General features: G+C 39.6%; 1 protein-coding gene across 2 annotated transcripts in view; it reads left to right on the top strand.

Moving 5' to 3' along the window:
* The window catches only part of LOC131073938 (uncharacterized), a 53,701-nt gene extending 34,997 nt beyond the window's left edge, over positions 1-18,704 (top strand). Inside the window, exons 2-3 of one of the 2 annotated variants that reach the window (XM_058010462.1) lie at positions 17,611-17,683; positions 17,909-18,704. In XM_058010462.1, the coding sequence (XP_057866445.1) occupies positions 17,611-17,683; positions 17,909-18,279 (444 nt within the window). In that variant the 3' untranslated portion in view covers positions 18,280-18,704. Of the gene's footprint in view, positions 1-17,602; positions 17,684-17,908 lie in introns of both variants that reach the window. The other variant, XM_058010461.1, reaches the window with a different exon arrangement.
* The last annotated feature ends 8,519 nt before the right edge of the window (positions 18,705-27,223 follow it).

The raw sequence follows: 27,223 nt of genomic DNA, 5'->3' as shown, positions 1-27,223 counted from the left end.
AGAAATCGATGTTGAAAGAGTTCAAGGGGACATGAACAAAACCTGGAGGAAGAAACCAACAATGTTGGAAGAGAAACCAGTTTCTGCACCTAGTGTGGAAATATCGGAACCAACAAACTAAGCCTCAAAGGCTTAGGGGGAGCAAACGGCGAAATGCTTTCGAACCCCCGGTTGACACCGGTAAAAGACCTTAACCGGTATGCGATACCTGTCGCTTGGCAGAAGACCGGAAACGGTAAAAAGGCAAATTAGGGTTTACGCCCTAATAGAGGAGCATTAATGGCGGTGGGTGAGAGACATGTATAAAAGCATTTTTCAAATCATTTCTCACTATCTGTTTTCGAGGGAAGAGAAGTTTTCAAGTGCAGAGCGAAGAAAACGCGATTTGAGCTAAGATTTCAAGAAATTGATAAACCTTGAAAGAGATTCAAATCCAGTTTGCAAGCGGTAGTGGAGAACACAAAGCGGTGATTTGGCAACCGACGGAGAGTGGAGTGAAGCAGAATTAGGAAGCCCTAAATTCGCGTTTGAAAGGTATTTTTCGTGTTTTTGAAATACTCTACAATGGCTTCTGCATCTCATACCAGTTCGAGTACATCCATAGAGTCGGAAAGTTTTATTCAGAGGAAGTCCAAATATAATGCTTTATCACAAGTTCCGACTAGAGTCATAGTTGAAGAGGGAATTTCTGATTATATTGATTGCAAAATAGAAGACCTAGGGTATTTAGCTATTCACACTCAGTTAGGTCTATTTTGCGGCAAGGACAAAAAGATCAAACCGGAGTTTAGTGTCTTAGAGAAGAAGAAATTCCATAATGCAGTATATTTTCTGGAAGATTTTACGGAAGATCACATCAGGATTATTTTGAGCAGAGTCCACGGTGACAAGATGTACCTGGAGAGGACGCATGATATTACGCCTCAGGCAATTCATGCAGTCACCAGTTTTTGTAACATAGGGGAAGTGCCAAGCTCACCGGTTCAACCAGTGACTCACGGGGTATGACAGTTAATCCCATCAAGGATGATCTGGTGAAATACGCCTGTATGGTGATAGGATACAGAACGTTTTTAGCTAGCAGGATTAATTCTGTATCTGCTGCAGTGGTAAATGCCGCTTACCGGATGATATAAGAGGATACATCTTTTGACTTATGCACCGGTATGCAGAGGCAACTCCTGTTGAACCTAAAGGCAATCAAACAGGACAATGCACTGAGATTCAAGTTTGGACAACTACTGGTAGGGTTGTTCTTCTATTTCCAAGGCTACTTTCCTGGAGTAGGAGATGTCCAGTGGTCTCCTGACCAACCGGTAACCAAGCAGATTAAGGAAAGCGTACAAGCCATTGGAACCGGTTACCCTGAAGTACTGAACAAATATTTTGATGAGTTCAGAAGAAAGATGAGTCAGAGGGTAAGAATCTCAGGTAATATAGTGAAGAAATATGAAGATGACATCTGTTTCACCATTCAGGTGGACAAATGTTTAATGGAGGCTGTTGAGCCTAGAATGGAGGAAGTGGAGCCAATGGGCTATGAGGTTATGTATGACATGCTGGAAGGGTATGCTTCAACCCTTATTGCCTCGCCTCTTGATCCAAAGGCTAAGAGAACCGGAACCTACTTGGAGAGAATTGCACCGGCTGAAGAACCATCGGTTAAGAAAGGAAAAGAATCGGCAGCAAAGAAAGCCAAGGCAGTGCCTGCAGCATCGGCACCGGCTACCACTGCAACTCCAAGAGTGACCAAGCGGTCACCGGCAAAGAAGAAACCGGAGGTAACACCGGCAAAAGTCTTCGAAAGAAAGAGGAAGACTAAGACAAATGAACCAGACTCCGAAAAAACCGAGTCTGATGAAAAACCAAAGAAGGCAAGACAGACAAAGAAGATGAAGAAGAATGAACCGGCAACATCCGCACCGGTAAATATTGACATCTCCTCATACAAACCTTTGACACATTTTCAAAGGACAGTTAAGAATATTAGGAGAAAATTACTTCATGATTTAGTAGATTACTATGATGATTTTAGTGATGAGGAGAAGGAGGAAATACTACAGGAAATCATTATTTATTTATGCAAGAATGACCGGTCGCCATTAGAGATTAAATCTTAGACACTGGCTTCTTTATTTAAAGCATTAGATAATAAATGGCGCATTGCCATTGAAAAGGAACAGGAGATTAGGGAGAAAGTCTTTTCATAGTACTTTCCCGACCTCTCGAATTCAGAATTGTTTGATGTATTGGATCAAAATAAAGGTCTCTTCTTCACAAGGAGAAGAAGACACTGGCTGTTGGAGGGAAGAATTGATGATGTGGAAAAAAACACTCATCAGCACATGAATCATGCTGTTCTAGCTCACAAAGCACGAATGGCCAACTTCCAAGTGGAAAAAGAACCGGTTATTTCCAAACCGGATGAGGTTTTTGATGAGGAAGGAAACCTGGTGGAAGAACCAATCAACACTATCGATGTCGATGCCCTGGATGTAGAAGATGTCACTCAGGACATACCTTTTGAGGGAACTGAACAGGGGCAACAAGCCGAACAAGGCGGTGAACAGGCTAAGGACACACAGGAAGCGGCAAAGGAACAGGAAGAGAAGAAGAAGAGGGATGAAGATGAGAAAAAAGAAGAAAGAGGAAGAGAAGAGAAAAGAGGAAGAGAAGAGAAAAGAGGAAGAGGAGAAACGAAAAGATGAAGAGAAGAAGAAGCAAGAAGATGATAGGAAGAAGAAAGAAGAAGAGGATAAGGAAGAAAAGAAGAAGAAGGAAGAGGAAGACAAGAGAAAGAAGGAAGAGGAAGAGAAAAAGAAGAAAGAAGAGGAAGAACAAAAGAAGAAGGAAGAGGAAGAACAGAAGAAGAAGGAAGAGGAAGCAAAGAAGAAGGAAGAAGCAGAGAAGAAGAAGAAAGAAGAGGAAGACAAGAAGAAGATGGAAGAGGAAGAAAAGAAAAAGAAGGAAGAGAAAGAGAAAGAAGAGAAGGAGAAGAAAAAGAAAGAAGAAGAAGACAGGGAACAAGAACAAAAGAAAGAGGCAGAGAAAAGGAAGAAGGAAGAAGCAGACAAGACAGCTGAAGCAATGAAGAGCACACAGATGGAGACTCCTAAGGCAACCGGGAGCCAAGCCAAACCGGCTGCTATCTCGAGTCCTATTGATCTCCAATCTGCAAGTGAGTCTGAGCTTATGCAGAGCATCAAGGTTGCCCAAGAGCGCCTTGAAGTCATTCGCAGGAAAAAGGAACAGGACATAATCCAGGCGGCTGTAGACACCCTTACCGGTTTAATCCCCGGTACTAATCTTCCTGACACTGAATCATCACTAGCACAGCTCAAACTTCTATGTACTGTAGTGGATGATCAGGTGCAGAGTCTGGAAGAAGCAGCAGAGGCCAATGTCAAGAAAGAGCACCAAAAGGCTCTTAATGTTGCTCTGGTGAAAAAGATGAATGAGCTTAGGACTGAACTGTTGAAAGACCAAAAGGACATAAGGAATGCCTTGGATGAGGGAAACTTGCTACTCAGCAAAATCTGTCAACCTCATCTGTTCTGTGATGATGTGCTAGCCAAGAAGCAAAAGCTTCAAACGGACTTACAGTCCTACTTGGGCACATTTAAGACACCTTATGATTCCTTTGCAGCATATGGGCAAACCGTTCATCGGTTCCAGATCCAGTCAGCCAAGATGGAGCAAGAGATTAGTACACGGTCTAGGGATTTGTAGGAGCTTCAACTGGTTTTACTTCCTCGACTGCAAATTCTTCAGAAGTGTTATCTGAACCTGGATGCCCTGACAGTCACACAGGAACTGAGCACAGTAGATGCCATGGAGGAACAGGTATCCCAGATGCAAACAAAGAAGGAAGTGGCAACCTCCCTACTTGAGTCCCGGTCTCTATCCATGAAACAATTTTTGTAGGACTATAAATCGGTTTTTGACAAGTATTATTCATTATTGTCATAAACTTTTTTATATATATATGGAAACAGGGTTATTCAGCGGTACTTTGTCATTGTTGGCAAAGGGGGAGAAGTATCTGGTTTTTGGTTTTAAAATTTTGATCTTCTGACACAGGGGGAGAAGTATCTGGTTTTGAAATTTTGATATATGCTTTGATATATGCTATATGCTCTGATGTCTCAATGATTATGCTCTGTATGCAAAATTGCTATACGCTGTGTTGATTAAGGGATAGTGTATATGCTTAGGGGGAGCAATTTTGTTAATGGCAAGTTTTTGTTGTAAAACACTTAGATGTCAAAATTTTATTTTCCTAAGTGTTGCCATCAATGCCAAAGGGGGAGATTGTTGGCATTTTTAATTTATGTTGTGATTGTCATTGATGGACACACACTTGTATTGCGATCCTCTTTATATGTATGAGGTTGTGCTCAACCGGTATTTGTTCCAACCGGTATGTTGTATTCTAGTCTTTAGACTAGTGGTGATTTTGCAGAATGTGTTTCCCGGTCTGAAGCGGCATGTCGACCCCAAGCGGTTCGTAGATCCCAAGCGGTACGAGGGAGCAAAGCGGCACAACACATTCTTACCAGTCTTCATTTTTGTCAAACCGGCAATTGGTATTTTGTATGAACCGGTAATACTCTGTGATGAGTTACCAACCGGCATTTTGTGATGAGTTACCAATCCACCGATTGTTTGACGGTGCCGACACATTGACGGTGCTTTTTGTGTCGTGTTACTGAGTATGTCTAAATTCATTTAACCTAGGAAATTGTAATGTAATCCTATTGGACCGACATGAAATCAGATTCCTTTAAAAGGACATCATGTCTAGGGTTTTAAGTTGTTGCTGAAAGGGTTAATGTCGTGCTAGGGTTTAAGGTGGAAGTTGAGTTGTTGTGAGAACGATCTTATCTGAGAAGTTCAAGTTGTAATTGTGAGAGAGATAGAGAAGATTGAAGTAATGCTGGAATGCATTAACTGTGAGCAATATTGGATCCAACCAAGCAATTTGTGCTATTAGATAGATCAAACACTTGTTGATTACTCACATCTTTGACAAGTCTGTAGCCCTTAACTGGGTAGGCCTCAAAGCCTTTGTAAAATCCTCTAACAAGGTGGTTCACACTTGTGAATAAAATCCTCTAACAAGGTAGTCTTTAATCGGACTTATCTCCTAACAGAGATTGAGATTCCTAACAGGATTTGTTCTGGTGAAGAACATTGTAAGACCTTAACCAGTCTGGTTTCTATTCTGCAGATAGTGACTTGTGAGTTCCATCTCACCGTGGTTTTTCCCAGTTGGGTTTCCATGTCAAATATCTTGTGTTATGGTTGTATTGCTTTTGTGGGTGAATGCTTTATTCGCATTTTGGTTTGCATGTGTGGTAACCGGTCTGACTGTTAGACTGCTTTACCAGTTTATCTTTAGACTGTGTAAGTGTTTTAGTGCAGTGATTTTTGGCATACTAATTCACCCCCCCCTCTTAGTATTCATCACCCTCAAGGCAAGGCTAGTCCAGGAGAAGGAGAAAAGAAAGAAGGTTGAGGAAGAGAATCAACAATGGAGGAAATATGTTCTCCATCTAACCAGGCCACTCAACCATGAGATACCTGTCACCCCTCCGCAGCCTCTTCAGCAAGAGTCAATGAAAGATTACGAGGACATGAAGGGCACATTCACGCAGGCTAAGGAATGGATTTCAGATGCTTCGGGACGTGCTGACATACTTTTAGAAAATTTAGTATCAGCACATGAGTCAGCCTCTTCATTGGTCAGCTGAATTCAGGACTCAGCTGCAAATCGGGAAGATGTTGAAGAAATTCAAGATGAAATACTTCCGCAATTAAAGGTTATCCGAGGTCTGTCAAAACGAAGCTTGGTGGATGCCGGTGTCATACAAGCTAGGGATAGATATGACTTTAACACTTGGTATTATGCTTTGGTCACTAGGATTGAAGTCTTGAAGAAATCCGAAACTAAGTGTTTTGAGACAGAGGAAAATGTTAGAGAAATTTTGAGTAAGGTGTTTCATGTAGCATCAGAGATCTGGAAGAAAGAGAGTATACGAGAAAAACACTTGCAGGCAGAGAACCTGAGAGCCAGAATTCAGTCGAGCTTTTTCAAAGACTCGGGGATGATTGATAAGGGCGATCTTTCAAGGATTGCAAGTTTTCTCTTCATTGACGAGAATTTTCTTGTCCAGGCAGTTGAGTGGGAAGGCATCCTCGCCACATGTATTGATGATGTGGACATCGTCGACTTCTAGATTAGCAACTTGCCAAGTGTCACTATGGAAGAGGTTAGGCTCATCATGTCTAGATACATTGAATCTGCAAAAGGGGAAACTGGACACTCACCTCAGTGACAATAGCAGTTGTGCCACTTGTCACTTTCTCGTTCTTTCAAACTAATAGAGTTTTGGGAAACCCTAATTAGGGTTTGTAACTTTCAATTCGGGCCCTTGATCACTGTTTGATCTCGACCGTTCATTGATTTTTGAAAAACTATATAAGGCTACCTCCTCTCATTTGGAGAGTGAGGTTTTTGACATATTGTTGCTTGAAGGTCCTTTTCAAGTAATATATTGCATGTGCGCTTTCTCTTAAGGCTTTGTAATCTTTGTTGTTTGAATGATTAGCATGGTTTCAATTTCCTCAACACTTTAGTTAAAGTTAATTTAGATTTGCTTTCATGTTGTTAGAATTGAATGAAAGATTTGATAAGTGTTAATTGACGGTGTATCTCTGCTCATACTTTTGGTGAATGGATGATTTCCATCTCACTGTGCAAAGTTAGTCTGAGCCTATCCTTTGTGCATGCTAACATTTCGATCATAAGCACAACCCATTGAAGATTGCACCCGCTTTGTGAAGTTGTCCTTAGTGTGGCGAAGCAAAGTGTGGTTTCCCGAGAATACCCAGTTAATACCATCTCTAGACTTCGTAGGTTTAGATCAGCTTTTTGAAACCCTATCCCTTTTTCCCTTTTTTTGAAAGTCTAAATCTCGAAAATCCAAAAAAAGAGAGCCTGAAATCGATAAATTTAAGTCCAAAAGCTTAAAAGACACTTGTTAATGTAAGTCCCCCTTGAGATTTTCAGCAAACACTACCCGAGTAGCTATCCCACTAAAGTCGCTTGTTCGCACATATAGACCTTGGAATCAGTAGTGATTTTTCAGGAGAGGATAGAATACCTTCGGGTATCTTATCCTAATGTTTGGTAGATGATAAAACAGACACCAACAGTACCTTGCTCCAAGTTTGGAGCGAATTTCATCAGAACAATGGTAAATTCACAAAGGAAGAAAGGAACTCATCAAGGAGATAGCAAAATTTGCTTAGAACCAAGGGGTGATCTCCCCTAAGACTGCACCTATTGGACCTGCAAATTATACAAAATCAGAGATTATGTTAAATTAAGAGATTATATAACCTATATATCAAGTGTATTTGATACTTGCTTGTTTGTTTTGTAGGAGATGAAGAAAGAAATAAGGAGATCACACAAGATGCATTCATTTGCACAAGGACATGATCCACAACATCAATGACATGGAGGGAGTTACAAGAGAAGGAATTCCAAAGGAGAGAGACAATGCTAACATCAAAAGTTCATCAATACTTCAAAACTAAGATTTATACTTTGCACTTCCATGATCAAGACATTCGAGAAGACAATTAGATGATCATCACCATCATCGCAGAAGCTGGACAATGTTGAAGTATAGAAATATTCCTTCACGATGATCTATCCAGTTTACAAAAGTGCAAGTTAAAGGTGGCATCCTATTCATCATCCCAATCACTATCTCTACCAATCTATAAGAAGTTCCACATCAACATGTCTAGATGCAATGTACTTGACTAACCAGTGATGGCACAAACTCTGAGGCACCTACCCTTGTTATCTATTGGTCCATACTTATTGAATGTAATTTTCCCATTGGCTAAGGAGAGTTTGTCAAACCCTAATTAGGGTTTCATTGTAAAATCTTGGCCATTGATGAAGATTCAATCCCGACCATTCATTGTAAATGAGCTCTCTATATAAAGCTCAAACTCTTCATTTGTAAAGGTTAATTGTTAATAGTGCTAGAATAGGAAATAGAGTAGTGAATATAGCTAAGATGATAGATAGATTAGAGTAGAGTAGGAGGAGAAGGCAAAAATTGTTGCCTAAGTTGTAAATGAGCTCCATTTTCATTGAAGTTATGGTGAAGTGTGTTGTTTCTTACAATGTGCATGGTTTCTTGTTGGATCTTCACCTTAGATGATAAATAAATTAGATAGATTGAATGGAAGAATTTGGTGAATGTATTAATGTGGAATCCGCCTAGTCCATACCACTAGCCTCTTATTGATTGTAAGTGCGTGTTGCGTGGTCAACTGGAATGATATGAGCTTAACTTCAAATCGTTCTGTTGGTGTTGGAAATAAGCCACACCCGGACCGACGATGGACTGGTCCAAGAGGGGCCATTAGCTCAGTGGTAGAGCACTCCAACAGCGTATGGAAGGTCCTAGGTTCGAGTCCTAGCTAGTCCATGTCTCAACATGGTATCAGAGCCAGCTCCAGGCTAGGAACCCCAAGCACACGAGAGGTGTGGTTTAAGGGGGGGTGTTTGTGTTGGTGTTGGAAATAAGCCACACCCGGACCGACGATGGACTGGTCCAAGAGGGGCCAGTAGCTTAGTGGTAGAGCACTCCAACAGCGTATGGAAGGTCCTAGGTTCGAGTCCTAGCTGGTCCATGTCTCAACACGTTCTACACTCTTTGTTTATGCATTAACTTGAACGGTGATCAATGTTTGATGCTATTGATTCGAACATCTTTGAAACGTCCTTAGAAGATTGCACTGAGCTTGTGTCAAATTGTTCAAGTTGATGGTAAGACCTTGCTCAGTAGGATTCCATCTAATCATTCATCCATCTTCTCACATTCAGGGCTTTAGAATAGACTCTCTTAACCCTTCATCTTTTGCCATTTTTTCAAGCCCAAGTTAGTTTAGGACAAAAGCATCACCAAATTGTAACATCAGATGATCTAAGTTCCAACAAATCAAGCATTCATGCATTCACATGTAAGTCCCCTTGTGATTCCAGCATAATGACATCAACCAACAAAGCTTATCCACACGTAGTGACTCTACATTCATGAACCTTGGAGTCTTCTTGAATGATCCTTAAGCTAATCTTCAGCATCCGAGAGATTTTTTTCAAGAGAGGATAAGATACTTTTAGGTATTTTATTTTGTGTTCGCATGTGTGTAAAAAACACATCAACAAGACCCTCTACAAATTACACATTCTCAACCTCTATTTTGCCATCATTCAATAGAAGAGTACCTTTACCCACTACCTTTGTAGAAAAATCACCTCCAAACCTTACCTTGCCTCCATTTAACTTCTTGAGAGTCAAAAGCTTACTTTCATCTCCAGTCGTGTGTTTGGAGCAACCACTATCCACGTACCAAATATCTTTTTCATCTAGTGCAATAGGGGCTGTTTGCACAATCAGAGATTCCACTGGTACTTCTCTTTCTTCTTCCAAACCTTAGCAATCTCCTTTGCCTTTTCCACAATCTCACCCTTCTTGCTCTATTTAGAAAAATCTGCCATTTCATTTTTACAGACTTTGGCAATGTGACCAAGATTATTACATCTATAGCATACCACATTGTAGCTCCTTGGAGGAATAAAATAATTCTTACTCCTAAAACTGAAATCATTTCTTGAAAACCTTCTACAATTGATGGCTTTATGTCCAAAATAGTTGCAAGAAAAACAATAACCATGGAAAAAAGAATTACTGAACCTGTTCATATGTCCTTGCCTTGAAATAGGATTGAAAGTATTATTTCTGACTTTTGATGATGAATTCATTGTGCCACTAGCATTTGTCTTCTGCTTGTTGATTTTATGGTAGTGCTTGTTAACCATAGGCAAACATCAGATCGGTTGCCTTCCCAACCATAGACGATAAGCTCTTATCGTCACCCCCGAGCACACTACATGTCCTTCATGTTCTTGAATTCATATCATTGATGCAATCATGACCTTGCATATATATGAATCAATACTTCCTAATAGACCTAAGTCGTCCATATGCTTTTGGCACCAAGGATAGGGTCAGACCTATATATTACAAGTTACATATGAGTCTCCCTTAGTTGCAAGTTACTTTTAACTTAATCATAAGTTACATACAAGTGGTTCGCCTAAATAGGGCCTGCCCCAAATTAGACTCATACAACTGAGATATCCAAATGCCAAGGCCGACAGGCCACTTGGCATTTTGTGCACTAGGTCGGCCCTAGAAGGGATCCAACCTAGCTACACAACAACCGTCCCTCTTAGCTAGGGAGGATTCCTTCTGAATAACCAAGTCACATAGTGACTACCACCATGGCTACTCCCATGAATAATACGTTCACCATAGCTACTCCCAGAGGGTGAACAAGCACATAGGGAATTTCTTCCATGATACCCACCATACCTACTCGCAGAGGGTGGGCTCACCATGCCTACTCGTAGAGGGTGGAAGAGGGCTTTCAGCTCAACCTTCTTCTAGAGAAGGGTGCATTACCACCATGCCTACTCGCAGAGGGTGGAACGAGGGCTCTAACCTCAGACTTCTCCCAAAGAAGAATGCATCTCCATCATGCCTACTCGCAGAGGGTGGATCCACCATACCTACTCGCAGAGGGTGTAACGAGGGCTTTCACCTCAAACTTGTCCTAGAGAAGAATACATTAACAAGGGATTGCATCTCGAACTTCTCCCTCACAGAGAAGAACTCACTAACAAAACTTCATGATGACGTGGCTCCCTCTGGAGCTGAAATGTCAAGCTCCCTCTGGAGCTGAAATGTCATGCTTCTTTTGAAGCTGAAGTGTCAAGCTCCCTCTGGATTCATTTGAATACCAACTGGCTTATTTTGCATTGCAAATGTGGCATGATCCAGTTTGATCTCCTCTAGCAATCTCTGGTTCGTCCTTTGTGAAGGGCATTACCGCGAAGTTGACCAAACGTAGAGTCCTGGGACGATGTGGCTGGGCGTATGTCAGGAGGTGGCCACCAACTTGGCAAACGGGGCATTGAGGCTTCCTTCCTCACACTCCCACGCTTCTCTCTGTGCCTCAGCAGCTCCTTTTCGCTGCGTGATTCCTAATCGCTGGTCGCCAAAGGACTCAACCCTTTACCGTAAGAAGCAGAGCTTACCTCGGCCCCTGTGCAACGCCTACTCACCATAACTTCCTTTCCAGCGAGGCTCCTATCTCTTCGCCATACCCAAGACCCGTCGGTTCTCCATTCCCTAATCCGTGCCCTAATGAATTTGTAAACCATGGCAGCAAACACTGAACAAAGCAGAGCGCCGAGAAAGAATTGGATAGTGGAGTAGCGCACAACAATTGCAAAACCTTGATCACTTATGATTACGATTTTTCACAAATCTTTCCAGAATTTCGATACTGAGCCTTTGAGTCTTAAAACGGCGCTCCTGAAGTTTTCTCCGCTTTTTACTACCTCTGTTGCTCCTTGCCTCATTCTTTTTATGTCAAATATAATAATTTCTATTTTGTATCTTATTGTGGGTAAATGAGACAAATTCGCTCCCTTGGGCTTGGTCATGAAGTTCGCTCATATGTTGCTCAAGTTGAAGTTTGCTCATATACCTTGATTCTTGAAGTTCGCTCATGTACCTTGATTTGTGAAGTTCGCTCATCCTCTTGAGTTCATGAAGTTCGCTCTTGGGTGTTTGAACATGAAGTTTGTCTCAAATTGAATCAACTCAAGGTAAATGCTCTCAAATTTCCTTCTCTCCTTTACTTCCAACATGAATTTCGCTCTGCTCCTTCAAATCATGAAGTTCGCTCACATGCCTTTAAACATGAAGTTCGCTCATGTGCTTTGATTCTTGAAGTTCGCTCATGTAGGCTGATTTGTGAAGTTCGCTCATGTGTCTTGGATCTTGAAGTTCGCTCATCTCTCTCCAAACATGAAGTTTGCTCATCCACCTTGATTTGTGAAGTTCGCTCGTCTCCCTTGATTTGTGAAGTTCACTCATAGATGCTTGAACATGAAGTTCTTTGAACTTCTACCTTTCATCTTCTCAACTCAAAATGACTCTTTCCAATCATTTAATTTGCTCAAGGTAGTGGTCTTGTAATCAATCTTACAAATTCACCTTCAATTAGGAACACACGGAGTAGAGTTCATTCCATTCGCTCTTGAAACTCAGTTTGTGAAGTTCGCTCATGTACTCCAATTTGTGAAGTTTGCTCTTTTCTCTCAATTTGTGAAGTTTGCTTATCTTCCTTCAAACATGAAGTTTGCTCATCTACCTTGATTCCTGAAGTTCGCTCATCTCCTTCAAATCATGAAGTTCGCTCGTCTGCTTTGATTCTTGAATGTTCGCTCATGTAGGCTGATTCTTGAAGTTCGCTCATGTACCTTGATTTGTGAAGTTCGCTCATGTAGCTTGATTTGTGAAGTTCGCTCATGTAGCTTGATTTGTGAAGTTCGCTCATGTGGTCTGATTCTTGAAGTTCGCTCATGTGGCTTCAAACATGAAGTTCACTTTTTTCACCAAGCACATGAAGTTAGATCCTATCATCCATCACATGAAGCAACTCTTGAACTTCGCCTTTAATCGTGCTCTTAAAACCACTCCTTCCTTAGTTTGTGAAGTTCGCTTCTATGTTGCTCAAGATGAAATTCGCTCATCTATCTCAAATTGTGAAGTTCGCTCATCTCCTCCAACTTGTGGAGTTTGCTTGTGTCCCCTCAAACATGAAGTAAACTTGCCTTTCATTATCCCAAATTCGAAATCATTCTCTCCTAAATATGTCAAGGCATCAAATCAGCTTCAAGGAAATGATTTATTACATCTTGTTGTAGGCAAATGAAACAAATTCGCTCCCCTAGAATTAAACATGAAGTTCACTCTCCTCCTTGAATTCATGAAGTGAAAACCAAAATAAACCCTTCCTTCATTATTTCATTGTTTTATCAATTCAATCCTTAAGTTTCTCAAGCTTTTATTCACAATACCATGTCAAACTTTCCTTATGAGATGAAGTACGCTCTTGAGGGTAGTGAATGCTCTAACTCACCTTTGCTCTCTTTCGCTCTCTCTCTCAACTTTGATGCATCGTGCAATATTCATCATGTAGTCTTAGGATGAGTTTTCGCTCTGTGGGAGAATTGTAAGAAGCCCGCTCTACAAGGGATGTACATGAAGTGAAGTTCACTCCTTAAGAGGAGCACTTGAAGTGACCCTCTAACTAGCGATCCTTCACTCACGATTGACTCTCATGATAGCTAGACTTTACAAACTCACTCACTTCACACTTCACACAAGGTTATCCATCTGAATCCTGGCTTCTTGACCACGTATACCCCTTCTAATGCAAAGGCTAATAGTTAAGGATTCTAAGACTACCTAGAAAGCAGGAAAAAACTGGTGGTCCCCATTTGCAATGGGGCGATGTGTGAATACCTCACAACACTTAGCTTTCTCTCTAATTGGACAAAAGTGAAGTGCCTTTGAAACACAAAGAAGACATTGCCATATACGGCAGTTGAATCACCATAGGAAGTGAATGTGTTTGATCCTACCAAACCCCTAGCCAGCCCAGCCGAGCTTTCTCCACTGCTTTATTGCTTCTAATGTTTGGCACTGTCAACACTGTGAAGGAACAGATTGTTCATTCACATTAACATAATTGAAACATGACACATGAATTGTAGTGGTCGGATACACAACTTAATAGAAGGTAAATGGTATTGGTAAAAGTAGTTTTTTAGGCCACAGGCAAATAATACACCAAATTGGTGTATGAGACCCCCTTTGTGGGATTCCACAAGTGATTATCCAACCCTGCCATCCTCTGGATTTGAGCTTGTGACCTCCTGTATGGAGCACACGACTTCACCATAAGGAATGGATTTCTATTAGTTTAGTGCAGAAAGCACCTATTTACATGCAATCATTAATTAGGGTTTGATGCTCTCTCTCGAGAAGTCTCTTGTATGATTATAATAAATGCACTATAACGACAGCAATATATTGAAGGCCCTCATGTGCTGGTCTAAATGAACACTTCCCATGGTTGAGAGCAACTTCATACCAAAATAACAAAATATTAACAACTTACATTTGGCAGTTATATTTTACTCTTTAGCCGATAGGCTTGTATTACATGGGCTTTCCCATGGGAATTGTCTCACGCAACAGTTTTTTTGCCGGTGGTGAAATTTTTGAATTCGGCAATATGCACCAACAAGAATTCGGGAGTCTCATGCCTGAATTTACGTCTTGCAATCTTATTTTCTTCACTAAAATTAGCAGTGGCATTCTGCAGCTCTTTCAGAGTGAAAATTCTCCATGGCTTCATGCTCCGGCTGTATCTTCTGCATCAAAATAAGGATCGGATTGTTTTCTTAAGCCACACAGAGAAAGCAAAACCACGTTGAAAAACAGAGTTAGGACATGGTTGAGATATCTTACAAGGACTTATCATGCAGTCCTCCACAGCAACATTTGAAGAAAGTCATCAATGTAATGTAATCGATAAGTGAATTCAAAAATCTGCTATCTAATTCTTTTGCTTGAAGAGAGACCAAATCACAAGAAAATTCCTTTCAAGTTCTAGATGTTCCTTGCAAGATGTAAATTTCTCTGGTGCGAGTAAAGTCACATTTGCCGTATGATTTTTGAAAGGGACAATTTTTTGATAATAGTCTGCAAATCATCCGTAGAAACAGGGGATCTGCATTGAATTTCTCAGAAGTTGTGCATTGAATTTCTAAAAAGTGTAGGATATACCAGATCCCTTTCACTAAAGTGAACAGGTTTATTGGTGTTTTCAAAATATCTCATAAAAATTGTGTATTTTATCAAACCCACAAGAGAAAACATCATTTGCAGAGAATAATCAAAGTGAAATTGGAAAAATGGGACACTATATGAATTTTCAGTGTGTACCACAGTGCACAGGAAGCTCTTAAACAAATGATGAGCTATAGTTTGGACTTTAGCTGAAAACTAATTAGAAGTCTTGGGCTTGAAAGGCAAGGTCACAGGATCAAATCTCAGTATTATTTTTGGGAACCTCAACTGTGGAACTCTGGTCTTGCAGGGATCCCTCTCTGTGGAGGCATTTTCTCCGTAGTGCAATTCTGCAAATATTTCAATTTTAAAGCTTGTAATAGCATACTATCTCCTTTACGTCATGTAAATCTGGTAAGATGTCAAAAAAACCGATCCAGTTAAAGGCATCATATTCGATAAGCTTGTTCCCTTCAGATGCTTTACCCACAAACAGGGAACGGAAACATATCCCATAAAATGTGGTCTCCTACAGAATGAAATAGCTAAAGTGTGCAACAGACATGATATATATTGATTAATCACAAAACCCCTTCTCCTCATCAAATCAGACCTGATTGAATGAAGTGAATGCACGCAAAACCCCCTTTACTCAAAAAAGGCAAGGATGCAATAAATCTAAAACTTGTCAAATTGATGCAATCTTTGAAATTAATGCCATCAGGAATAATCAATATAGATGGGTATTAATAAAACAGAGAATTTCAGCTTCTCATCTTGAAACCACTCAATGATATCAAAAGAAAACAAATTCCATTTGAGATTGACATATATAATTGAGAGGTTAAAATTTACTTGCATTTTTGACACTGTTGAGGTTGAGTTTCATTAGTATTGCTGACTTGATTGTGTAGAAGTGTACTTATATTGGTATCTACATTCTGAACTTGGTGACCTTGGGGAGTTGAGGTGTGAAACTCTTTTATTGTTTTCAAACAATTTGAAGTCATAAAAACAAAAATTCAGTATGTGTACATTTAGCTTTAGTGTCAAAATTTACTTATTTTTAGTATCTTTTGAGATGCAGATAGAATGTTTCAAAGCTTTAGTTCTCTCACCATGTAGCCAACTTAGACTACTTGTTTTCTTTCTATTATTTTTTTATCTTCTATGTAGTCTCGCTGGCATTTACAAATTGATTCTTATAGATTTTTACATTTTTTGAATTTTAACATAGAGGATTCTACGGATAGACTCATTGTCATGTGTTCCAAGTGTGGGGAAAAAGATTCTAGAAATACTCATGAGAAAATAAAATATGTGATTTAGATAAGTGGGCCAATCAAATAAAATTTGAGGGTTAAATAAATAAAAAGAAGTAAAATTGTTTCTTACTTTACAACTTTGTCATAAATTTGATGTTTTTGTGTATTGCAAGCAAGTTTTAAAATGGATCCCATAGTTTCGAATTAATTTGCATTCATTCCTACTTAGATTTTCATACATTGCAAATAATTATCATTAATAAATTCGATTTTTAGTTATGTAATTGATGCTTCTCTTTGGCCATTTCGTTTTGAGTGGTGATTCATCATTGATGATTCTTTGACACTCTGATTTTCTTTATATATTATTTGTAGTTGCATACATTACTTATTTGCACCATTATTTATTTAACAAAATCAAACAGATCCTTTTTAAGGGATTTAAAGACTTTGAGAGCCTGTAAAATGTCCTTACGTATTTGTGCAGAGAAAGTTCGTTCGTATAAGCAATTTTGATGTTTCTATGCTCATATTGAGGATGAGGTATTCTCTTCACTGACATGTTAGCAATTTTAGTGCTTCAAGGGCTGTGACAAGAAGATCTGTTTTGTGGGTTGCTAATAAGATGAATTTCAACTTTCACTTTGAGATGGTTTACCATTCTACTTTATTTTTTTAGCCTGTTTCAGCAAGAAATCCACTCTGGATAGCATCAGCAATTCCAACTTTGGGATCACACAAGATTCAAGGTTTCAAGTCTTGTGAAACAGTGATTGAGCTCCTAAACTTCCATCATGATCCATGTTGATATAGTTTAAGACACCAATTTGCTGATTGCTGGTCTATCTCCACCAACTTAATGCTTCTTTCCTTTATGATACAATACAATTTTCTTTGTGTTAATTTATCAGGCTGTTATCATGGTTACATGGGCTTAGTATGTCATGGTATACTCAGTCATCCTATGCCATAACTTCCCTGTTGACTTTTTTTTCACGTACACATCTTCAGTTAAACAATATGCAGATATATCCATGAAAAGTTTCAAGTACAAAATGTGATATTATTCCACTTAAGCAATGGCAATTATCAAGCCGTTTCTATGTAGTAATACTAATTTTAGTGAACATGCGATGTTGGGTAGCCAATTTTTTTTCTTAAATCTAGGGTTTTCTATTCACCATTCAGTTAACTTATATACAACAATGCTTCTACCCTTAATTCATTGCATACTTTTTTGTTTTGATCTTCAGTGGTCAGTAGAAAGGAACATTACTATACAAAATGGAGCTAACAAGGAAAGAAATCTAACTAGATCTGTTTCAAATACAGCTTCCTTTACTGATTACTTTTTAGTTTAAGAATGCTGTACTGTCTGGTGAATAATTTATGTCAATTTGCTTCACTTGGTTGACATTGCACAAAGGTTTCTTCAGGAAAGTTGTTTAAAAAAATATACATTGGTAGATGAGATGTAGACATGGGTTTCTTAAAATGAAAGTTTGATGACTGTTTCTTTGCTTGCTTGTGAAGTTCTGCAGCAAGAAAACCAGTATCGGCTGAGAAAGCTGTTGAACTTTACCAGCAGACAAGCAAATATGATGGCATGCAGAGGTTTTTCTTAATTCCATTTACATTTTAGTTACCCATCTAGTTTGTCTGTGTAGATTTTTTAAACTTTTTATGTTGCCACCTTATGCTCTAAGAATAGATGAACAATTAAAAACTCTCAGCTGCTTTTTCCTTAACCAGTCCTTTGTATTTCGTTGCCTAAAAATCAAAAGTTGATATGACTTTGATGGCTTATATCTGACCCATAGAATGTATTGGCTACTCCAGTTCATGTCAGTTTAACCCACAAGCAAATGGAGTGTAATTTTATGGTACGACAAGGCAATATAAGAGAACATAAGAAGCGTATGAAGAATGTGTTAAGCTTTCCAATGAGGCAGGTGCTTGTGTTTGGCACCGTACCTGACAAACTGTTTAGACCTTCACTCAAATTCAATACCTTCTTGCAGTTTAATGGGTCTACTCTGGGCACTATTTCTTCTTTGCTGGCATACGGACTAATTATTTCAGAAGTATTAAATAGTTTCCAGCTGGTGTCATCGGGAGTTTATATATTGGCTGGATATTGGGTTGGACCAGATTTTGAAGATGGCTGGGGCTATGTTGAAGCTGCTGTTGTTCGTGTCTGTTACCAGTGACGCCTCATGAGGTTGTGGAAATGAGTCAATGTATGAAGTTAATGTTAGAGCTTAGTTTTGTATTACTGAGGTCTAATGCAAGAATGCCACAATGATAAGAACTAGAAGTGATGTTTTTGTTTTGCGATCTTATATTTAAAGACATGAAAATTCCTAATAGATGTTAGTCAAAATCTGTACCTGAAGCAGTAGCTAATTCCCAACTAGAAGCATACAAGACACTAAATGGTTAAATATTGAGGGCAATTGCTTCGAGTTGGCATTCAGGACACTCTTTCTTGTTCTGCCATTTTAGCATCATTGGATTATATTTTCTTCTTGGATTGTATATCATTCATTCATATTATGCATTCTGAATCAGAAAATTCAGATGCTTCTTTGCTTATTTCTAATATGGCACTAGTACGAGAGGACTATTCAAAGTATTAGAATGTTTACAGACCTGGATACTAATGAAATGTTATTAGTAACAAATCATAATATGGGTGGTTTGTGACATGCATAGTGGGAAGTATGTATGCTAAAAATTTATCTGTTTGATGACATAAGTTGTTGCAGAAATACAAGAGAATTTTTCAGCTGAACTTATTTCATTGAAATTAGAGTTCAGACCGTGATATTATTTGTTTGCAGTTTGCATTGTTTTTCTCCCTGTGCTTTGGTCTGCCACGTAGGAAAACTGTTGCAGGATAACCTTGTAAAATTTCTCAAGGAATGCAGATCTTATCAAGTTGCTAGTAGGCTTCTTTGCAACAGAGCTTTAGCATGAACTGTGAATATACATTGGCGTTGAACCATTTTGATTTTGTTGCATGATCCACGATGTCTTGAGGTCCCATGTTAGTAAGGCAACAACAAAGGAAATATTATTGGGAGAGGTCTAGTATGCAATAATTCTAAAAGATACAAGGGAATAAAAGTTCATTTCCTTGCAAACCAATAATCAATATGATGTTTATTTGAGTATGGTTATATTTGAGTATGGTTACGTACACATTGCCTTTGTTTTTGATTAAAAAAGCAGCAAAACAAGGGTGCTTACCCTTTACAAAGACAAGCCAAAGAGGCAAAAAACAACTGGTCAAGAACAGACCTCTGACAGCAAGGGCCTTTGTTGCTTGGATTTTACCATTTGTTATTCCATTAACTACATGTAATTTTTTTTTGGCTTGTGCTTCGCAACCATTGGTCAGTGTTCACAATAATGATTAACTACATTCAGTTCTAACAAATGCTTCACTTGGTGAGAAGCCAATATAAGTGTCTAAGAATGTTCATAATGGATCAGTGGATTTTGTTGCTGTTGGAATTGGGTTGTTTTCTTTCCTTGATCCCAGTACAGTGATTGCAGCAGGATATATTTGCAGCCTGTTGCATACACAAATGGAAAGGCATGCTGATACTTTCTAAAGAACCCAACTAATGATTTTGGGGTTTAAGAAATATCATATTTGTGTTGTGTCAATTATTTTCTGCCAATGTGTTTGAAATAAGCTCTTTTGTCTTTGGGTGCAAATCATTAAGAGAGATTGTAGTTGAGAAATTTGCCGGAAATAATAAATAATGTTTTGTTAGATTATAATTGGCAGTGTAATTACTTTTGCTTCCATGAGGTTGCTGGTTGTTGCAGTCTTAACCAATTGCCTGGCACTATATATACTTTGATTGTTGTATCAAAAAACATTCATGATTCTATGCACAAAAAAGAAATCTTTTTGCCATGTTCTGGTGTTGATTACTTCCTCTAGTATTATTGTGTGATTTGTATGGTATGTTTCTATATCTTGTTTACTTTGCGTAATCAAGTAAGTTTCTTTTGGGAGTAAACATTTTGACGTCATTGTCTATTTGAACTCAGAGATCTAAGTGACTAAGAATGGCGACAGATAAGATGGCAGAGTAATGGGCCAATTGATTGAATGACCAAATTCATTTGAGGAAGAGGATGAGCCAAGGCACGATGAGTTGATGCAGGATTTGGTCTATTTGTAGGAAGTACCCGTCGGCCAGTATGTTTGATAGGAGGCTCGTGAAAATGAGGTTCTTGAGAGCATTGTACAAGACAACATGACAATGATCGATGCCGTTGATCATTTCCTTTCTAGATTACCAAGGTTGTTGGCACAACCTCATTGTGCTCTAGGACTTGTGCAAGGAAAGAAATCAAGAGACGTGTCGACAATAGATACTGCAATGGTATGAGGAGAGAAACCGTGGGGAGAAAGAGGAGCAGGTTATGAGTAGACGTTGTACTCTTGACAATTATTGCCCCAATGACCAAACAAGGAAAGAAAATACATTGCAAACACTTGGGAGGAGAGAGAGGGATCGATGAAAAAATCTATCCGGATCAAAGCTCAACAAGAAGTAAAAGTGTCAATTGAAGTCATAGTCGAGAGAGAGTGGGGAGGCACAACACTGTGTACGTCGAACAGTGACAAGAAGTTGCCAGGAACCTACCACTCCCCAACAAAGTAGGCGAGGACCTTGCAAACCATGTAGCCAACTAGTTTGTACAATCAGTATCAGACAAAAACTCTGAGAGCGAGTCCACAAAAAGTGGAAGTGGAAGTGGAAGTGGAAGTGGAGTAGCCAACTAGTTTGTACAATTCGTATGCGTCAAAGAAGAGGAAGGATAAAATCACAAGGATGAGGTTATCAAAATACTTGAAAACAATCTGCATCGAATCCAAAACTTATCTATAGCAAACAGACCGAGAATACGGGGTCTTGAGCCAAAGACCTTGGGGAGAAGGGAGTCCAAGATCGAGGAAGGTAGCCAAGGTGCAAAGGATGTAAATGGTGGATGTGTAGAGGGCTCACATGTTGTCAAGAGTGCAAGTGAAGCACCAGAATGTCGAGAGTGAAGTAGTCCAATCTAGTCTTGGGCACTTGATATACATTGTTTGAGGATGATAGTGACCCCCGTGACGAGTCCAATTGTGGACAAGCATTAACTTCCCAAGCTCATTGATAACGAATCGAAGGATCTTGTAAGGCACTGCAACATGTGAAACCATATGGTTGGCAAGTGGGCAAGATGACAAAGACTACTAGTTGATGCCATTATTTGCAACATTAAGGGGAGTGGTGATTGATTGGTTTTTAAAATTGGAAGTGAAACACTCAAGTTCGTGGGATAGCTTGAAGAAGGCATTCAAGGAGGAATTTAAATTCCTATGGGATTACAATGAAATTGTGGTCAAAATCTATAATACCAAACAAAAATAATATAAATTTGATCACCAACTTTAACAACTTAAAACTTATCAAGCATATAAGAAATATCACCACATAAGCCAATGCCCAATAAAACAAATTCCACATAACAAAAGATTTATACCTGGAAAACTTAAAAGGGAAAAACCACGGTGGGAGTTGGTACCCACAAGATTCACTATCTGCAAAATAGAAATCTTGATCGGTTAAGGTCTTACAACTTTGCCATGTTAGGAGCAGACTCGATTAAGAGTTACCCGGTTAAAGGATTTGAATGATAAGCCCTGTTAGGAGCAATGACCTATTAGGTTCAACTTTGCAAGAGGATTTGAGACTCTGATATAGAGCTACCCTATTAAGAGATTTATAGTTTAAGGCCTGTTAGGATCTACCCGGTTAGGGGATTTTGTTGCTGCAAACTGTTAGGAAAACAACAATGAAAAGATCTTCAAGTAACACCTTTTGCGTCTGATAAGATCCGCTTCTGATCCTCAAAACTTCAACAACACTTCATTACAGAACTTCCCTAATCACTGCACAATCGCATTCACAATATTCGCTCATTAATTTTCTTTTTACATGCACATACTGACTTTATACTTCATCACGCTTTTTTATAAACATTTACATTTAGTCGGTTACAATCTTGGAACAATTTCCTAGGTTCAATGAATCTAGACAAACTTACATCGCACACTTTACATATGTCGGCTATTGACATAACAAATTAAAACTTCTCCCGTTTTATCGATTTAAGTGATTATATAATTACCGATTAAGTGTTCTACCAGTTTGTCTATTCTGTACATCAAATCTCGCTTGTCCAGTTGAATTTGCCAATGCGGTTGAAAACATAGCTCCAAATACTTGTCTCCATGATCGTTGTAAAACCGCATCATCCATCTCTTCATGAATCGCCTGTACCGGTTGTCGGAATGCAACTCTGTCTCAATTTATCGGTTGAGATCCTAATTACCGGTTCTCTGTAAAATTGTCTTGTGTACTGGTTGTACCTTACTGGTTGGCTTCTAAGATTTAGATGACTACAAAAACATTGTTGCTATCAATAACAACACAAAACCTAGTCATCAAACACGAATCTCAATCTTTTCATCACATTCGCTAACCAATCATATATCGGTTGCATATCAACAACAATTTTTACCAGTTCAATCAAATGCCAACAAGAAGGAGAACATGAGAATGTGAGAGCTTACAATTGTAGGTTCAAGGAGCTATTAGGTGAACCAATTAGTCAACAAATAAAAGAAGTGATGGTTCATAGAGGGATTGATTCCTTTGCTAAGGAAAAAGATGAAGGTGGTGCCCCTGTCCTCGTATGCTCGGGCTATGGACATTGAAAGCAAAAGCAAAACATCAAGGGGGAAAACAAGTCAATGATGATGAAAGTACAAAGGATAGTGGTAGTCCAAAATTGTGCAAGCCCTCAGACATGATACACTATGAATGATGAGAGAATTTAAGGCAGAGAAAGAAAGTACTAAATAAAGAAATGTGGTTCACTGACTATAAGGTAGAAGGTCACACAAAAACGACTTGTCCAAAGAAACTGTTTTGCGACATCTATCAAGTACTAGGGCATTTCATCAAGGAATGTTCATACAACCTAAAGACAAGAAGCACACAAGTGCTCTTCGCCCAAGGGGAACAAGCAACCCCTTCGACCACACCTCCAAAACCAAGTGCCAACTCCAATGCCTCACTTGGTGGTTGTCATAACAATAGGCGTGGGAATAACCACTGCAATATTTATAACAATAATAGAGGCACAAGGAGCAAAATACAATTTGACGCGAAGGGGAGACCCATTATATAGTGCGGAAAATGTAATGAATGGGGTAACTTCGCGAGAGAGTGCCAAAGTAGTCAAAAAATACGAGGCTATTGTGCAAGTGGTGTGGACTTGGAAACGACAAAGATGTTGATTGTTTGAAACGGTAAGGGGTAAACATGCTGGCTGTGGAAGAGCTAGATGAGGAAGTCCTAGCGATCACTAGGCTACAAACAAAGAAAGCAATATATCTAGACCCTCGTACAGAGAAGGAAAGGCTTCGGGAATCTAAAGTTGACATGAAATGGGCAATGGTGGAGGAAAGAAGAGCTTCTAATGAAATTGCCACCATTAGTACTCCACTACGATTGGAGTCTGAGAAAAACATAGTAAGATGGGTGTTTCAAACTATGATACCCATGCGAGTAACCGACCTACAAACCATGCCACAATTAAAAATGACCATCACCAACATAATCGGTGATGACACGGTCAACTAGGAACAATGCAAGGCACAAAAGAAATTGATTGTGAAGTCACCTAGCAACCTGGCCATTGATCCCATGTTGACGATGAGCATTGGAAGGAAGTCAATCGTCATTGAGATGAAGATAATGGGAAGGAAGATGACAAACACCATTGTTGATGTAGGCTTGAGTGTGAATGTATTGTCAAAAGAAATATGGAAATGTTTGGGGAAGCCAACATTTTGGTCGCCAACCTTCCATCTGGTAGGAGTTGACTGTTGGCCATTTGGAGGAATTGATTATGTGTTGCATTGATGTTTTGTCATTGATGTCAACACTAGCTGTTTTGATGCTTTACTGACATCCTTTTGGTCCCGGTAGGTTGTGTGGTTTCTTTCTGGTTGGTTTGGATCCAATATGATCCGATATGCTACAGTATGTTTGGGTTATGAAATTGGCTTATTCATGTTCATATTCAGTCAGTTGGTTTTTGTTTGGTGATCGGATGCTATCCTTCTTTCTAGCAAGCTTGGTTTATGGTTTTGGCAAGGGTTTCACCGACAGAGCTTTGATGATATGCATAAGTGGTGTTGGTGTGGCTTCTAGTGAAGATTCAGGATGCTGATGGTGATCATGTTTGAGACTTGGTTGATGGAGATCATTGCTTTAGCGTGTGTGGACCTATATTGGGTCCTGATTGATCTAGGTTATGGATCGACTTAATGTAACATGTGGATTGAACCCTTCAATGTGTTTCCGAGATGTCTTATGGGTTGGATATTATTTGTTTGGTCTTAGGCCGACATGTTATGTAATTATGTAATTGGTTTATTGTCTGGTGGCCGACCTGATTGTTTATGGTCGAGGATTTGTATATATATGATGTAAGATCTCATTGTAGATCATATAGGTGAGGTATGAGATATGTAATGAGTGAATAATGTAATAATCATTCAGGTAGAGAATTTGGTCGATCACTGGAGATCGAGTTGGGTTTATGTAAGAGGATTTAGTCATTCGGTATTGAGCTAAACTAGAACTGTATTCAAGCATAGGAGATGCTATCTTTGCAGTTCATTCATTCTTCCGAATTGTAGTATGAATTTCGATGTAGTCAGTGAGACTCCTTTTGTGATGAACAGTGCGCTCTAGGCTGTTGGCCTTCCTGCAAGTGCATGCCCCTTAATTGTAATTCACATACTTATTGCAAAAGTATTATTTGACTGTGGGTAGGCTTCCCACTGTGGTTTTTCCCTTTATCAGGTTTTCCACGTATAAATCTTGGTGTCATATGGATGGTATTTATTCTTTGATTATTGTTTATGCTTAATTGGTTTATCTTCTATTTCAGTAATTGGTTTAAGCATTCCAGTACTAATGTTTTGGGTTTCGGTATTAAAGTTTTAAATTGCTTAAGGTAGTTGTCTTCGGGTTATTTGAACTGTCTAACACTAACCAACACAACATCAGGCCACTCGGGACGTTGATGACATAGAAAGTGACAATTCACACACAATATTTCTTCTTGGAATTTGTACTCATTTTGTTGGAAAAGAAGGCATAGGATGCTCTACTCGAAAGGGGTTGGTTGATTACCGCGAAGGCGAATCACAATTGGAAGCAAAATACATTCTCCATTGAGAGTGAAGGAAGTATGTGATTGATCTGAGGAATCAAGTGGTGAGCAAAGAATTGGCATCCTTTCACTCAAAGTCTGATGGTGGATATTTTGGGATGGATGAAGGACAAAAAACAATGAAACCCAATGATGAAGGAATACTTGAACTAGAAGACTGCTTGGAGGATGAGGCAACTTCTTTAAATGGGTTGTTTCATTGGTATATGGAGGACTACAAAGTCTTCCACTCAAAGTGTAACATGTTGCAAATCACAGAGATTCCAAAAGTTGACAAGGGTACATAAAGTACTACTTGGTGGGAGTGTTAAAATTTTGCTTTTGTCCATGTTTTTTGACCTCTTTGCGAGTTTGCTAAATAGGGTTTTAGGGCTTCACAGTTGTTTTCTGTAAAAACCTTAGCTCTGTTATAATTCTTTGTTGATCGATGAAGGCAGGTTTGCTTCTTTTAAGTTGTCATAGGAAGTGTCTTCAATCGTGCGATTACCGACCCCTTATAACGTGCCTAGCGGGTTTGACCGGTAATTTCAAATGAAAATTCCTCAGGCTTTATGCTACCCGTGGCTAAAACTCCCGAAGTCTTAATGTCCTAGTGCTTCCCCTCGCTACGACCCCTCTTACCCTCTATAAGTCTCCATGTCAACAATAAGTCCACATAAATGTGGGCCTTGACATGTTAGCCATGCGGGATAGTTGGATCAACCTCTAAATGTTGAAGGAGCTTACCCTACAATGATCACATATCATGGTTTTGGGCCACGCGAGATAGCGGGGAGTGTTATTGCTAAAGGGAATGTTCACCTCGTGCAACCTTCATATCTTAAAAGATGACCATGTGGGCTAAGAAGTCACTCAGTAGTGTTTAGCTCGCATGGTATCATTTGGTTGCAGTTGTAAGGGAAACAAAGTGACAAAGGCACCCTGCAGGATAGTGGGGATTGAGGAATTGCGTTGAGATGTTTACCACACAGGAGTCACAGGTTGTATTCATTGGGGTTGCGAGCTAAGAATACAAGTGAGGAACAAGTGTCCCCCCTACATCGCATGACTGTAAGATAAGGTAAAATCATAAGGCGATGCAATCCTTATCCCACAAGGGGTTGAAGAATGGAGCAGTGAACACTGCGGGCTAAGCGACCAAAGGGAATGAGGAGGTCCCAGCTACTCCGTAGGACCATCAAAGATGTCTCTGCTAGAGTGGAAGAGAAGACTTAGGAACCCCGTGCAGGGTAGAGGGAAGAACAAACCGTTAAGGATGTTCTTGCCCTGCAGGGTTGAAATGTGTAAACATGGAGCGATGCGGGGAGAGAAAAGCTAAATAGGTCCTTTCTCCTCGCTACCCCACAGTGATAGAAGATCAATGTCGGGGAGTCTTTTGTAGCAAAAGTTGAAAGGTAATACCTATGCGGGATGACAGAAACAAAGACAACCAAAAGAGATTCATACCCCACAAGGTTCCAACACAAAGAAAAGAAGTGGTGCGGTGAGAAGAGAGCTAAGGAGTTTAGTACTCCCCACCATCCCATATCTAATGGAGAACGAGGACTACGAAGGAAAGAAAATACAAAATACACAAAGATGAATAAAGCGACTCGCGGGACAACGAGAACTTATAGAAGACAAGCAAATGCTTACCCCACGAGGGTAGAGGAGGCCCGCGAAGAGCGACGTGGGATAAAAGGAAAAAAGGGGAAATAGTTGTCCCAGCTATCTCGCGGCGACAAGGCCTAGTGTAGAATGGAAAGAACGATAAGAGAAGAAGATGATACATCGTGGGACAACGAGATGTATGTGGATGCTAAGCAAGATTATCTTCGCGAGAGGACAAAC

The sequence above is a fragment of the Cryptomeria japonica genome, chromosome 9 (assembly GCF_030272615.1).
Source record: "Cryptomeria japonica chromosome 9, Sugi_1.0, whole genome shotgun sequence".
Taxonomy (NCBI): domain Eukaryota; kingdom Viridiplantae; phylum Streptophyta; class Pinopsida; order Cupressales; family Cupressaceae; genus Cryptomeria; species Cryptomeria japonica.
Note: the sequence above shows the minus strand (reverse complement) of the source record. Positions and strands in the feature narration are given on the sequence as shown.